General features: G+C 33.1%; 1 protein-coding gene across 1 annotated transcript; it reads left to right on the top strand.

The window, feature by feature from the left end:
* Positions 1–453: 453 nt before the first annotated feature.
* On the top strand, positions 454–3,879 carry LOC128133584 (ER lumen protein-retaining receptor A-like). Its single transcript, XM_052771082.1, has 6 exons — positions 454–615; positions 716–784; positions 2,922–3,037; positions 3,188–3,261; positions 3,349–3,412; positions 3,843–3,879. The coding sequence occupies exons 1-6, from the start codon at positions 454–456 to the stop codon at positions 3,877–3,879; spliced, it is 522 nt and encodes a 173-aa protein (XP_052627042.1).
* Positions 3,880–17,385: the final 13,506 nt, after the last annotated feature.

Here is a 17,385-nt window from a genome sequence, read left to right as displayed (position 1 = left end):
GGCGACAAGTATCAGTTATCTTTTTTATAAGTGTCAAATGTCCTTTATTTATTTATTTGTTTTTTTGTTTATCATCTGAATCACCTGATACGACCCATGTTGGTCGTTTTGGTCAAGTATAGTGACGAAGGGATAAGCATCAAGATTCAAGAAATAATTTTTAAATGTTTTCCTTTTATTTAGCTTTCCTTTTAATTAGAATAATAGTTTTTTATTTAGTTTAGAATTCCTATCTTTTAGGATCTGGTTTTGGATTATGATTAGGTTAATACGACTATATAATTAATGTTCTAGGGATAAATCACATTTTATGCTGGAATAAAAGTCTTAGACGATTTGCTGGAGAATTCCATGTTTCTCGAACTATAGGAGGCATGGTTAAGGTTCCTACCTACGGGTTAGGATCTTGAACCTATTAATTGGTATCAGAGCTGCTACGGTTCTGGTGTCTACATGTCAAAAACAAATTCTGAGAAGATAGCTGGATTGGAGGCAGGTGTTGTAGCCCTGGAGCAGGATCTTACCAAGCTTCGAGAGGAAGCTGACCTTGCCAAGAAGGAGAATGCTGCACAATTCACAGAAGTCTTGCAAGATATCAATAACTTGACGAAAACTGTCAAGGGGAAACTCATTCAAGAGGAGGAGAAGGACAAGGAAGATCCTGAATTTGATTTGATTTGAAGCAGAAACTTACTTATGTTTTTTTGGTTTGCAGGTGAAAGTGAACACATTAGTGGATTTAAGTTCACTTGTTTTCTTATGTAGAGCCATTTCTAGTTGGCATGTAAGTTTTTCATTTCAACTATTCTTCAACACACACACACAGTATATATACGTGTGTCAACACCATTTCAGCATGCATACCTGATTTTTAGAGGCTAGTCAATAGTCATGGTCTGGGGAAAAATTGAAGAAATCAAGTAAACACACAGTATATATACACGTGTCAAAATAGAAGCTTTTCTAAATTCCATTTTGTTTTCAGTAAGTGTTCCAGTTTTATCAGAAAACACATAACAAATTTGACCTAAATCTTCATTTATACTTAAGGATCTGCATTGAAACCTTGAGTTTGTACTACTATCATACATGTGTTTGTCTTCTATCATGAAATAAGATTGACCTAATTGAACCAATTCCATGGTGATGTATAAAGATATCGAAATCATGATCTGAAACACAATAACAGAACTCAAAAACACAAAAAAAATGTCTCCATTGGAATCCTATAGTATTTATACGGTTTTCCTGGAAACTTTCCCTTTATAAGATAGCTCTTTCTGTAATAAGGAATCGTATCAATTGAATCCTGATGACTCATCAGCCATAAACACATCCCAATAGCAACAACAAGACACAATATGAATAGAAAACCAGATAACCAGATAGTTTCTAAGTTCATTGCTTGTTCAAGTCTGCTTCTTTTTGAAGGGGAAATTGCACTATTTAGCATAGCTTTTGTCTCTTGTCCAGCATACACAACAACACCTATAACCCATTTTGGGTTTTTTCACCTGACACCCACGTAAGATAATGTTTGATTGACTAAGGGAAACTTTATGACCATTTAACTCTATTAGCTGTGAACTCATATATGTTTCTATTAGGTTGTTCACATCTAATTACCCCTGATATTGACCCTAATGGCATTAAGGATGTTTCTTGTCTAGCATAACGTGTCTTTAAATTCGACTCTCCATCTAAATTCATGGTTTGTATGTAAGCAATGCCACTAGGATCACTTGTCCACATCAGCACCATGTCACAAGGGATTGTCACAAGAGATTCTTTGTTGTTCTGATTTTTGTCTGATCTGTGTCTTCTCCAATCCTCGTATCCATCTTTTATAGCAGTTACTGTGAGAAAAAAGGAGAGGGAAGAGAGAGACTGTTCTTCCAAAAACTACAAGAGGAGGAAGCTGATTGAGAGTTGCAATGGCTAAAAAGTATATGTAAGCCACTTGATGAAACTGAATGAAGAGATTCTTGGGTTGGAAGTTTATAAGTGTGTATTTGCTAGTGGTGATTTTGTTTCCTGCTGAAAGTGGGTTGGTCTCCAAATGGCGGCCTAAGGACCGGGTAATCTGTTGCTTCCTGCATTTACCCTTTCGTCATTTTCGATTTCCTTTTGCATTTTATATGGTTATGAGATAATCTGCTATTAGACAAGGTGTATGCCTTGTTTCTGTTGGACCTATTAGTTTCCCACTATTACTGATTAGATGAGTAGGGTAACCTGTAATCATGTATGCTTGCCATATAAAGCTATATTTTGCCATACCTGGCTTACTTGCACCAATAGTTATTAAGAAAAAAGCTTGTAGTGGGTGGTTTAGTTTTGTTAGTTGGAGTTCACATGATCGTCAAAGTAATTTGCTTTAGAGATTTGCTGGAGGCTTCTGTTGCTATATGCTAAACCCAACATGCTATTAGTGTTGCTGTTCTTGTAATTGTGATCATTCGTTGCTAATACTGCTATGCATTTGAAATCAGAGGCTATGATTTGTTGGGTTGTTATTGGTAGTGTATTTCTTTATAGTTAGCTCTAAAATGATGTTTTTTAACTGTAGATGAAAACAGGATGTGTTGCTCTTGTTTTATGTTTGAATATTAGTGTGGACCCACCCGATGTTATAAAGATTTCACCTTGTGCCAGGATTATAAGCAGACTACAGTTAAGTTAATTCATTGTCTTTGTGCTGAAACATGTTATAATCAATTAATCATTACAAAATTATATATGAGAATAAGTGCGGTTATATTGATTATTAAGAAGATATGAAAAGAACCTGGACTAGCTCTTGTCCAAAAGACCTGAATGCCCTCCTCAAAAAAAGCTTAGCCTAATTGGAGTGTTATAAAGATATAAAAATGTAGCAATAGATAAGGTTGTACATTTTTAATATTATTAGGAATGTGCAGATATGTTGGGCATTTTCTATCTATTTGGAAGCTGTTGCTATTCTCCCACAGTTGGTTCTGCTGCAGCGAAGTGGAAATGTTGACAATTTGATCGGTCAATATGTTTTCTTTCTTGGGTATTCTCCCTTCTATATTTTGGCATGATATCATTATGAAGCTGGATAACCATGAAAAATAGTTTTTTAAATGATCAAAAATAGTATAATAATCATTTAGAAAATAGGATGCTATGAATGAAAATCTGTTTGTTTGCATTGTATTGTTAGGGCATATTGTGCATTGAATATTCTCAACTGGATTTGTCGGTATCTCACACAGCCCCATTTCAATGGATGGATATGTAAGTTAAAGCTTTTCTCTTATTCTTATTGTCTATACATGTATTTCATTTGACTTTTTGTTTGTTTGTTTGTTTGTTTGTTTTCAGCCTGTTTCTCTGGCTTAATACAAACAACTCTTTATGCTGATTTCTTCTACTATTACTTCATAAGGTACTCAACCTCCATTCCCATTCTTTCTATTCTGTCTTTTACTTTAAGCATAATCATAATAACACAGGCTTTATGAGGAAGGGCATTTACGTCTTTACTCTTCGCTTGGGTGGCAGTGGGACAAAATTTGCAATTTTCGAAATTGAATAAGACTACTACTACATTACATGACCATGACCATGACCATTTAATACTTGCTTTCAATAAACCAAGTTTCATAATATTTATTCAGATCAAATGAATATTTTTAGGAAGAAAGACAAATAGGTGAAAAGTTAATAAGTCTAAGACAGGATTTTTGGTTATTATTCTTTCTCATTCTATACATAATAACTTCTTAGCACATTCCCCTTCCTTAGCTTATTATTAGCTAAACCTAATCAAATACAGCAGTTTCTTATTCTCATCTCATGTGTATGTGTACGTACAATTGGAAAAGCAATTCCAAGCTTCAATTTCCAGCATGAGCATCACCTACCTGGCTTGGCGTTTGAAGATTCAATTACCAGCATGAGCATCACCACGCTCCAATTCCCTTTCTACCCTTCACTTGCAGGTTGATGATTTGTCAAGAATGTTCAGACTATTTTCCAAAAATACCCCATGGATTGGATCCTGTCTCTTGTATGTTTAAAAAGGTTTGTGATTTAGGAGTTGGATTCTATTTTTTTAATGTAGAATGCAGTTATTTGTATTTGTTGTCATCTGTTTTTATCTTTTTGACGCAATGCAGCATGTTACTGCTGAAGGCACAACCTTGGTCAAACAGGCAGAAGATGCTGCAAGTAATAAGAGATTGCAGGTTGATCCTGGTACATGGGAAATAATAATCTTTAGGGTCAGCTAGAAGGATTGGAGATTGCACTTAAGATTCTATCTAAGACTTCACGCCAAGGACTTGATGAATTTAAGCTAGCAATGTTTTACTTGATTTGGACATGAACCCTAAGATATCATATTTTGGCATGGCTAGAAGCTTTGGAGGAAGCGAGACTCAAGCAAAAGTAAACACACAGAGAGTTGTTGGCACATAATAAGCTAGATAATGCAATTGTATATAAATGAGTTCATTTTTTATAACATTTACTCACTATTGGAATAATTATTTGTATTTGACATATTAGTGAAATGAATTATCTTTGTTATTTATGGTATTTTATTTTGTATTATGAGATTTTTAATGTATTATTTAATTTGACAATTAGTAAATCTATAAATAATACTTTTTTTAAACATTTAAAATTATGATACGCAAAAATGTGTGTCATCTTCATTTATGACATGGCCTTTCTTGACAGGGGCTTTCTTGATACGCATTGTGTGTCATTAACACGCGTGTCGTAAGTTTACGACACGCGAATGCGTGTCATCTTCCTTTATGACAGGGCCTTCCTTGATACGCATTGCGTGTCGTAAATGCGCGTCGTAATTGCGCGTCGTAAATGAGCGTCGTCTATAGACGACGCGCAAAAGTGTGTCGTCTTCCTTTATGACAGGGCCTTCCTTGACGCGCATTTGTGCGTCGTCTGAGCCTTTTACGACGCGCAATGAGCGTCGTAAAAGGCTGTTTTTCTAGTAGTGGTTGTTGTTATTTTTAAATAATTTTTTAAAATTTATTTGCTTAACGTTTTCATTTCTATCATTTTAATTATTTAAAACATCAAAGATTGTTTTTTAATATGAAAGACAACAATATAATCATTTATATAGAATTATTTTTAATAATTGTTATTGTAAGTTATTTTAAGCTACTTATTTGAAAGCTTTTAACAATTATAAAAATATCTTTAGGAAAATTTTTACTTAAATTGAGATCATAATTTAGTTTTTGCATTTAGCACTACAATTTATCACTTTTAACTATTCACAAAATATTCATTGGGTTTTTTAAGTGGAACTTAGATTTATATTTAAGTTGACACTGTAATGTTATATTTAAATTAATAATTTAAGTATTTTGTCTAAACTGTTCCAAAGTTGTAGCTTTAAACTGATAATGGTTTACATAAAACAACATATAAATTAAGTATAATATGTTAAAAGTTAAATACATAACTTTATAAGTAGAAGTCAATATATTATTTTAATATTGAAATGTTGTTTATTTATTATTACACTTTAAGTTTGATATTTATTTAACTTTATTAACCAACTTATAATCATTATTAGAAAGACACTATATCTGATTACTTCTAACTATTTACAAAATATTATTTGGGTTGTTTAAGTTAAACTAAAATTTAAATTTAAGTTGATCCTGTAATGTTATATTTAAATTTATAATTTAAGTATTTTATACAAATAGTTCAAAAGTTGTAGCTTTAAAATAATAATGGTTTACATTCAGCAGTATATTAAAACTAATAAATTAAGTATAATACGTTAAAAGTTAAAAAACATAACTTTATAAGTAGAAGTAAATATAATCTTTTAGTATATAAATTAAGTTATATAAGATTACACTTTAGATTTGATATTTATTTAATCTTATTAACCAACTTATAATCATTATTAGAATGAAAATGAAAAGTCATGGGAGTTTCTAATGAATGTAGAGAAAGGAAAAATACATGAGAGTTTCGAATGAATGTGGTGAAATGAAAAATATTTCCTTTATAGTATAGTATGATACTAGTAATATATACATGATACAATAGGCCATGTGCCTACAAACAACACTATACAAATAGGATAATCTAGAATACAACTATTTTAGAAGAGGTGATATTTTTGTTCTTTATTTATTCATTTAAATTTTCTTTTTGATATTTATATCTTTCATTTTCGTTTTAATCGAAGAAAAAAAAATAATGATAAAAGTATAAAAATCAAAACACATTTATTTTAATGAAAAAAAAACACAAAAAAATATCACCTTTTTATTTCGTTGGTTTAGGAAACAACACATGATGAAATGAAAAAAAAAATGCACATACAATGAATTGATCTTACTCTAAAGAGTAACAAGCTACTAACTAGAATAAAATATAATGTATCAAATATTATTTTGAAACATTTTAAACATGTAACATATCGTACTTTATTTGATCACTGCTTTATAATATGTGTGTTATACGGTTGACATAAGTAACATAATATGAAGACTATAAATCATAATAATTAATCATAATCATAAATACCAAATATATATGTATTATAATATGTCAGTTGGTTAGATATTCGTATATTACAAAAGTTAATTAAAAAATATTAAATATAATGAGATACATAAAAAAAATATCAAAACTACTTAGGGGCTGTTTGATAAACGTCTGACCGAGTCGGGTCAGACGTTTTTGGCTGACTCGGTCAGCTGATGTTGTTTATTAACCCAAATCTGGATACCTGACTTGGTGAGAGATGTCTAAGTGAAAAAGTTGGGGAAAATTGTTTGAATAGAAGCGTTCGAAGTATGCCCTTGCCCTAACGAACGATCTAAGGACCGAACGATCTGAGATTGACGAGCCTGCCCCCCCCCCCCCTCCCCCACCGATCGAAACCCCTCTTCTCATCACTCATTAGGTGCGCTGATCTTCTTCTCTTTCACATATGTTTGTTGTTTTTTCTTCCAATTTTTTCCACTTTGTTGATGTTTCTTGTTAATAAAGATGTTTTCGATTTTTTTATGATATGTATATGTTTGTTGTTAATGAAGCATTGTTTGCATTATGAGATCTTTTTTCTGATCTATATATGTTTGTTGTTAATGAAGAATTGTTCCAATATCAGATTACCTAAACTGAAAAGAAAAATAATATACAAAAATCACAGTAACATCACTTAAGGTAGAATTGATTGTTACTAGGTATTATATTCATGTTTGAAACTGTAATATGAAAGTTAATTGATGTTTGTTATGTTAATATTTTGTCAAAGTCCTTCATCCTTGGTTTCAACAGGTATATCTTTTTTCAAAAACATGTTAAATTTGTGATTTTTGTTTATGTCTACTTCTCAATTTACAACTTAAAACCCTACCAAAAATGTTAAAGCATGTGTATAATGACTTATACATTAAGGATTAAGAGCAGAAAAAGAAATTATCTTCAAATGGTGCTTGTGATATCTTCAAAAGAAATTATCTTCATAGCATTACCAATCTTATGCACTTTTATAATAGACATATCACAATTCCATAGACTCTATGCTTTTATAATAGACATATCACAATTCCAACTGTTATGAAATTTTTTGGATATATGTTAGCAATGTTGACCGTAATTTTGTTATTATTATTTAGGATGATGTTGATTTCATTGGTACAAAATTGTTTTATGTTTAAATTTGCTTTTAATCATGATAAAAGTTATGATAAATTATTTTAAATATTAATGTTTTAGGATGTTGGTTTGGAATAAGAGTGAGGACAAAACTTTTCTTGATGCATGTATCCATGAACTAACCACTAATGGTCGTGAGGGTTATGGGCTTAAGGCAAGTTCATGGAAGACAATATGCGAAAATTTGATAAACGAACATGGTAAAGAGGTTGATCAGAAGCAAATGAGAAACAACTTTGACTACTACAAATCAAAGTATGTTGCTTAGGTGAAACTGAAAAACAAAACCGACAATATATATGATCCTATAAAAAAATTAATTTGACCGATGAACAACGAAAGGAAAAGGTGAAGGTAATATTTTTATAATAAATACTAGTATGATTATTTTTATAACTTATACTAATATTTATAAAAATTGTAAACAGTTGAACAAGTTCGTGTTGTCATTGAAAACTAAACCCCTGTTGTTCCCTGATCTTTGCATCCAACTATTTGAAGGGTCGACCTCAACCGAATTTCAAAGTTGGGGGCCATCTTCTACACTCCATCATCCTATAGAAGGGTTTAGTGTCCATGATTTTGATGATGATGTTCCAAGGGAAACCTCAACACAACATGTAGGTGCAAGTGAACAATCTTCGGGGCGTTCACAAAATAAGGAAGTGGGTGGAAACAAAAGAGTTGGTGGAAAAAAAAAAGAGATCCAAGGGCATTAGAAGTTGAAGAGGAGATTGTCAAGATTGCAAGGTCGTTAGTGGAAAAAATGAAAGAATTGAAAAAGGTGAAATAGATAAGGTTGTTGATGCATGTATGGAGAAATTGAATAAAATGGAATGGGGTGAAGAAGATAAAAGACACAAGACCGCTCTTTTACTATTTGGTGAAAGTGTCGATGGTAGGAAAGTATGGTTACGACTTTTGTCTACTAGTGGTGAGTCGTGGGTGATGGGTACTGGTGGGAAGTTTGGTTACCTTTGATGATTTTTACTAGTTTTTGGTTGCATGACTTTTGGATATTATGTTTGATAAATTTTTTGGATGTTACTTTGCATGATGCTTACTAGTTTTTTGTTACATGACTTTTGATATTTTGAATGATATGTTATTGGATATTGAATATGACTTTTGTTATATACTAGTTTTTGTTACATGACTTTTGTTACTTTGGATGATATGTTATTGCATGATTTTTTTTACATTAACATTTTATCTAATTGTTTGTAACATGTAAAGTATGGTTTCTGATGGTGAAGTTGTAGCTTTTATTTAACTAGTGTTTTAGAGGTTGAGCTCAAACCGGTGCAGGCTAATCAAAATTCATAGAATTAGAGATAACGATTCAAGCGTGTATGCGTATATGCAAGATTTGATGTACGGAGACCCTACACAATGTTACGATATGATGCATCTTAAACAAGAGGCATTTTCATTATTATGCAACCATTTTATCAAAAAAAAAAATCAGGTTGCAAGGTAGTAGGACAATAAGCATTGAAGAGAAGATGGTTATGTTCTTACATGTTATAGGACATAATGAGTGTTTTCGTGCAGTTAAGGGAAGATTTCATCACTCCACACTAACGGTTCATCAATGTTTTCACGAGGTCCTAACTGCAATGATTTGTTTTGCAAAAGAAATAATAGTACCAGCAACTTCTAATCCAACAAGACATAACTCGAAATGAGATAGACGGTTAAAAGAGATTTTTTTCCGGAGAAATAGGTGCATTAGATGGAACTTTTGTACATGCGATTGTACCCGTTGATCAACAAACTCATTATAGTAGAAGAGGAAAAGGATAATGTTTTCAAAATGTAATAGGAATTTGGATTATGATATGATATTTACCTTTGTTTGGGCTGGATGGGAGGGTATAGCACATGATTCGAGAGTTTTGAAAGAACTTGGATTCAATTCGACTTCTAGATTTCCATTTGCTCCACTAAGTTTGTAGTACTTATATAACTTTTATTATATATATATATATATATTCTTTATATAATATGTGTCACACTCATTTGCAGATAAATATTACCTTTGTGGCGCCGCATATACAAACACTTGTGGGTTTATGGCTCCATACCGCAATACTAGATATTGGTTAGTCAATTTTCGAAGAGGCGGACCTTTAACTAGAGAAGAAAGGTTCAATTATGCCCATGCACAACTTATAAATGTTATTGAGCGTTCTAATGGTGTGTTGAAACCGAGATTTCTAATCTTAAAACAAATGGCTCCTTATCGTTCTACAGTGCAAAGAGACAAAGTTATTGCATGTGTCGTGGTCCATAATTTTATAAGGAAATACAATATAGAAGATGACTTGTTTACAAATTTTGAGGAGAAAACTATAGTTACTCCTGACGTCCAAGGTGGGGTAATTGATAGAGAAAACATACAAGGCATAGAATAGAGTCCGGAAGCCATTCAATATATATGTGTTTTGCGTGATCGGGTGCAAATCAACTACTTTCACATACTTTACATTAAATTATTATGTTAATTTAAATTTCATTATGTTTTTATTTGGATATGAAATGATTTATGTTTAATCTACATTTTATATGAAAATTTTTATTTGGCATTTTAAATGACTTGTGTGTAATTTACATCCTGTATGACAATTTGTAATTATTCAGCAACTTCAGCAACTTCATCCATCACTATATATAGCAACAGAGTAATATGATCATTTTTCATCAGTCAACACATTCAATCAGATGTACAATCAAACAACATGATTTCTTACTAAGTCAGGATTTCTTACCCGGACAGACCTTTCTCAGTCAACACTTTCTCATTCAGCAACAATCAAATGGGACCTTATTTATTAAATATAAACGATTATACAATATATGCAACCCGAATTAAGCACCATGCATAAGTGCATACTAAAATCTTTCGCAGTATGGTAATTACAAGTAACATTCATGTAGAAGAAAAGAGTACAAGATTTCTTCAATGAAGAAAGTAGAAGAAAAAACATACATACCTGTTGAAAAATGGATATTATAAGGAATGTTGCAAGCCTTATAATGAATATATTGTAAATATGAGTTCAATTTCTCAATTATGCCTATGAAAATTAATTGATTTTACGAATATGTAGGTACTTATTAAACCTCTGTCTCCATATAGGAACTAAAACTAACTAATGTTACTACATTATGTAATGGTAGATCCCACATGAATGGTAGAACCTTATAATCCTACAAAAATAAACAAATCAATGTTGTCATAAACTATTACAACCTAGTTGAATGTTTTTTTCGAAAGAGCAACCTACTTCAATGCTAAAATCATATAATCCTGCAAAATTACGTATATAAATAAATTAAGTTCTATTTTATAGAATAATTCGGGTATTTAAATAGTATTTGCACCTGATTACACCTACAAATACACATATAAATCTATACCTCTGCTTGGCCTTTAGTAAAATCTTTCAAAGTTGGACATTACTCCATTGTGTATACCTTCCTACAAACAATGGAGCTCAGATCATTACATTCAAAACCACAAAAGAATTACTCTAGAAAAATGAAATAATACAACCAGATTCCATTTTACGTTTTACTTACAGAGACTCACAATATCATATATTTCCTCAAGCATTCTACTTCCAACTCAACCACCAATTTTCTCCTTTAAAACATCAACAAACAACACCAGATTATAGAATATGAAACAAAACTTGTCTACACAGACACACATTTATACTCTTATATTTACACCCAAAAACTAATATGTAGAATCTATTAATCTATTTTACTAACCATGGAGTTTTCCTTCATAAATGAAAACACAATGAAAAACCAATATACTTTGAAAAATTATTCATTCAGACATTTCATCAAACACTTTATCTATGTACTTACAAAAAACTTTCATCAATCAAAGTTATATTATTAATGAACTTAACATCTAAAAGTTTCATTAGGCTAATGTGAATGCATCTTAGGTCTTTTTTGTTTTGAGAAATCAAATATCTCTTTCGTGCATAAAATTCATATTTGAAATCGATGTCACTTTGATCAAGTATGTAGTTAAAAATAAAATTGGAAGAAGAAGAAGAATGATACATTACTAACCTCAAATCTTGAAATTGAGAATGCTTGGCAAAAAAGAAACAACCTTCATTGAGGCAATGGTATATATGAACTGATTGATTTGGAAATTGGAGAAGATTACATGGCTTACATTGAATCGATAGAGTTGTTACCTTAATAATCTGGTGCAACTGATAGTAATCCTGAAAAATTATTAAATCTATTACAGCTTACAATGGGAAAAATTAATAGTAGCATAATAGAAGGTAATATAGCGGGAATAAGATTGAAAGGGCGCATGGAAAACAAATATATGTTAGAATTTCGGGGTAACAAAGTCACTTTGATATCTGAGAATTATGATTTCACTTTCAAATCAAAGTATTTGGGTGGTACTCACTAATATTTTGTTAGATAAGACTCAGAAGAGATTCAGAATAGAGAATGAAATGAATGAATTTTGTGAGTACCAGAAAACTAACCAAAAAATTGGTTAAAAACCTCATTTGTCTGAAAATTGTCATAAAATAGTTTTTTTTTCAACAGTAAAAAAGTGTCACAAATTCGGGTTTTCTATAAGGATTAATGTAAAGCCCAAAACGGGCCAAATATTCAAAACTGTCAGCTCGACCCCAGCCTGGGGATCTGCCCCTTAGACCCCGCTCCCAGAGGTGCTGCCCCCAGACCCCCGTTCGTTCAGGGGCTTCGCCCCTAAATGACGATCTGCTTTTAATTTTGAATAAACTTAAACAAGTGTGCAGTCTGCACCTTCCTTACTTGTTTAATATTTATCAAGATTGATTTTGGTCAACAAGTCAACCTATTACACTTAAATACAATTAGTGAAACAAATCACCAACAAACCTCCTGCCATTTAAGTGTAATCTTGATTAACTTAAAAGAAAACATAACAACAACAACAAATTGATGCGTAAATGAAATGTCGAGATGATTGAATTTCACATTAGTATATTATTCATACTAAATATTTGAATATCAGGGTGTCACTAAGGATTGAACCCTTTCTATTCATAGTTAATACATGAAGATAATACACACAACAATTTACATTCTCATAAGTTCTAACTTGACACTATATTTTACTAGCTTGTGTCCCATCCTTCAATAAGCATATCAAATTCAAGTCCCAACTTCTTGAAGCAGCTAAATTTCATGCTTATATAGGTAGTTCTTTTGTTCTTGCACCTGCAAAATGCAATTTTTCAAAGAACTATTAATAAATAAAATTTCAACATCCTTAACTTGGAGTACTGAACACATACCTTGGGATGATGATAAAATGTGTTCCAATCTTCAAATATCAAGCTTTCCCCAATTAATTCAACATCTAATATTGCAGTATATGGGAAGTGGGTATTTCAATATAAAAGATTTTAAGTGGGCTTTAAACCCATCCCTACAGCCACCTTGTGCACAGGCTTTCTGGCTAACCCTTTGGTTAGATGATTGGATAAATTCAATTGAGTTCTTAAAAACTCCACAGATATCACACCAGTCATGATAAGCTCATGAATCATGCTATGTCTAACACCTAAATGTCTAGACTTTCCATTATACACTTGACTATAAGCCTTAGCCAAGGTTGCAATACTATCACATCTGATTGAAATGGTAGATATCAGCTTGGGCCATAATGGAATTTTAAAAATCAAATTCCTTAGCCACTTAGCTTCCTTACCTGCATCAAACAATGCAACAAACTCAAACTACATGGCTGAGTTAGTAATACAAGTTTGTTTCTTAGATGCTCATGAAATGGTACCTCCTCCAAGAAGAAACACCTAACCACTTGTAGAGGAGTGATCCTCTAAGTTGTTAATCCAACTAGCATCTGAATAACCTTCCAAAACAGAAGGATATCCACTATAAGTTAAACTATAATTTATGGTCCCTTTCAAATACTTGAATATTCTACTTACAGCTTGCCAATGATGTGAACTAGGATTACTAGTATGTCTACTAAGCCTTCCCACAACATATGCTATATCAGGCCTAGTCTTGATTGTATCATCCGGACTTCCAGGTATATTATTTATTTATTTAATTATTTTGAGGACTATTGAGCTAGTCGACGATTCGGTGCTTCAACTCGTCGAGTAGAGTCGCGATGTGCTACGTGGGATTAATGACCTACTCGATGAGTACAAGAGCCTACTCACCGAGTAGACGCTGTGACGAGAAACCCTAAATCCCCGGGTCTGGGGCCTATTTAAGGGCAGTTATAGCCTCATTTGCGACTATACTTCCATGAGATTAAACCCTAATCGGCCTGTGAGCTTAGAGAGAGAGTTTTGAGTTAACCTTGAGTGTTTGGTGCATCTTTTGAAGAGAAGAGAAGGATTCCAAGCCAAGGGACGAGAAAGAGTTGCTAGATCCATGGCTATATCACCTCAGAGCTTCTGGGAAAGGTATAAAGCTTGCACATTTCTCATTTTGTTGAGTAGATCTCATGATTTTGGGAGTTTAGGACTTTTTCTATCTAAATAAGGACCGAGAGTGTTTTAAGTTCATATAGAGGTTTGGAATTCATATCTGGACCATGTGCGGTCCCTAGAGTCCAAAAGTCCTTGCTTTATTAAGCCATAATAATGATCTTGAGTGAAAAACCCTTTTTCAGGTATGTTTTGGCATTTCAAACCCTTAGTGCCATGCATGGACGTAAAGCCTGTGACTTTAAGTGATAAAATAGCCTTAAGAGTGTAGATCTAGAGTTTGGGAAGGTTTTCTGCCTTGAAATCGTCTGAATGAGAAAAGAGTGTGAATAGACTTGTCGAGTCGAGGATCCGACTCAACGAGTCGGTTAATGTTTGTCCCGATGAGCTGGCTATGCTATAACTCTGCGAGTTAGGGGTTAAATCGACGAGCTGGTCCTTCACAGATACTTCTGAGGAATGACTAGACTCGACGAGTCACAAGAGTGCACTCGGCGAGTCAGGTGAAACTGCGACTATTGACTCGAGATTGACTTCTGTGAACTTTAGGGTTTGGTCAACATAAGTGATGGAGACCATGGAGGGGTAAAATGGTCTTTTACCCATTCCAAGATTTAGAGAAAATGAGAGAGAAACCTTTAGTGTAATTGAGTATGAGTGGAGTATTGATTAGAGATACTTATCTAACATGTGAGGCGGATGCTAGTTCGGGATTCTCGAGTACGAGACTTTTACTTGCTAGTTTACAAGGTAAGTCTTCTCACTATACCTATCAAGAGTGGTATATTTGCATGATTGGGCTATCTTATGTGCTTATTTGTGTATTGTTATATATTCTGCATTTTGTCTTTGTGATTATGCTAAATATTGTTATTATGAGTTTACTGAGTTGGGGTCGGAGAGTCCCACTGAGACACACTAACCGCAGGGTCTTATTGAGTTAGGGCCTAGAGTGGCTAATGAGCTGTGTGTGGTATTTTGGGGAGCTCACTAAGCTTTGTTCTTACCGTGTTATGTGTTATGTGTTTCAAGTACCTCTTAGGATCACAGGAAGGTGCCGGCTTGATTGTACACATATCGGAGATTGAGTATGATTGAGAGGATCCTAGAGTTTTATATACAATTTTTGGACATGAGTTTTTGATGATTTGACATTGTGACTCTTTGTGGGTTTATTATTGGAATAAATGTGTTTTGAAATTTAAAAAAATTTGGTTGAAAATTTACGTCATTACACTAATCATGGCATACATTAGACAACCAGTATCCCTTGAGTATTCAAGTTGAGACACTGGAGATCCTTTATTAGGTTGAAGCTTAAGACTTGGATCTATAGGAGTGCTAACAGGAGAACAATTCTCAAAATTAAACTTTTTTCAATATCTTATCAATGTAATGAGATTGAGAAATTGAAATCTCATTGTTTCCTCGTTTAATTCTTATACCAAGAATTACCTCAGCCTCCCCCAGGTCTTTTATTTCAAAACTAGATGATAATAATTTCTTGATTTTATAACCTTCTTCTAAATCAGTACCAAAAATCAACATATCATCCACATATAAATAAATCATGACTCCTTTACCAGAAGTATCAAATTTTCTATATACACACTTGTCAACTTGGTTTAATTCAAAACCATTAGACAAGACAACATCATCAAACTTTTGATGCCATTGTTTTGGTGCATGTTTATAACCATATAATGATTTCTATAACTTGCACACTTTGTGTTCCTTTCCAAGCATCACAAACCCCTCAGGCTGTTACATGTATATTTCCTCATCAAACTCACCATTCAAGAATGCAGCTTTCACATCCATTTGGTGAATCACAAGATTATGTATAACTGCAAGAGCTAATAATAATCTAATAGTAGAAATTCTAGCAACAGGAGCATAAGTATCAAAGGAATCAATGCCTTCCGTTTGTCTAAAGCCTTGGATAACTAATCTGTCTTTATACTTATCAATTGTGCCATCCACCTTTATTTTTCTTTTTAGGATCCATTTACATCCTAATGCCTTGCAACTAGGAGGTAAATCAGAAAATACCTAAGTATTGTTATGCATGATAGAATCATTCTCATCCTAAATTGCCTCTTTCTAGAAATGAACATCCCTAGAAGCCATAGCTTCACTGAAAGTCTTTGGAACTCCTCAATATTAAAACAATATTGATGTTGAGACATAGTCTCATCCCTTGTTTCTTCAAATAAATATAGTTGAAAATCAAATCCAACAAATTTAGCTTTTCTAGCTCTAGTACTCTTTCTAAGTTCAGGCACATAACTTGTACCACCAAAAGATCTTCAGCTTGAGTTGTGTTCTTGCTGAAGGATTACTGAATCATGTCCCTTGTTCTAGGTATAGATGTAAATATTTCGTTATCAAAAATAGCATCTCTTGACTCTATAACAATGTTCACAGACTTAGAGTCATTAGATTTTAAAACATAGAATCTATAAGCTTTGGAATGCTCAACATATCCAATAAAGATACAATCTATACCTTTTTCACCCAATGTTTTCCTTTTGGGTTCAATGAGCTTCACAACTCTTCGATAACCCCAAACATTGAGATAACTCAAATTTGGTACCTTTTTATACCAAAGTACATAAGGAGTATTCTTACTCGTTTTGTTTGGAGTTCTATTCAAAATATAACATGTTGTTAACATTGCCTCACCCCAAAACCCTTCACTTAATCTAGAATATGACTGTTACGACCCAAAAATCTCAACTAAAAATTTTCTTTAAAACATTACTAAAACCAAATTTATAAACCATATCATAAGTCATAACATAATTTCAGAGTATTAATTCAAGACATATTCTTGTTATCAGAGTAAAACATCCCAGGCTGTCTAATCAATGGTGTGTGTGCCATGTGATAATCTCGAGCTCTTCCCTCCACTACCGGAAGTACCTGAAACCAAAATTGAAAACCGTAAGCACGAAGCTTAGTGAGTTCCCCAGCCTACCACATACCCTGTATAATCACATACTGCAAATACTGGGCCACACCCGCTACTTCGGGCCTCACCCACTACCTCGGGCCTCGCCCGCTAAAATGGCCCTCGCCCTAGACCCCGCCTGGTTTCGAGCCCTGCTCAGATACATATATGTTTCTCTTAGGCCACGGCTGTCTCTGGGCCCCGCCCACTAACCACATAATACAAAATAGCATA

Source organism: Lactuca sativa, chromosome 4, assembly GCF_002870075.4.
Source record: "Lactuca sativa cultivar Salinas chromosome 4, Lsat_Salinas_v11, whole genome shotgun sequence".
NCBI lineage: Eukaryota > Viridiplantae > Streptophyta > Magnoliopsida > Asterales > Asteraceae > Lactuca > Lactuca sativa.
Note: the sequence above shows the minus strand (reverse complement) of the source record. Positions and strands in the feature narration are given on the sequence as shown.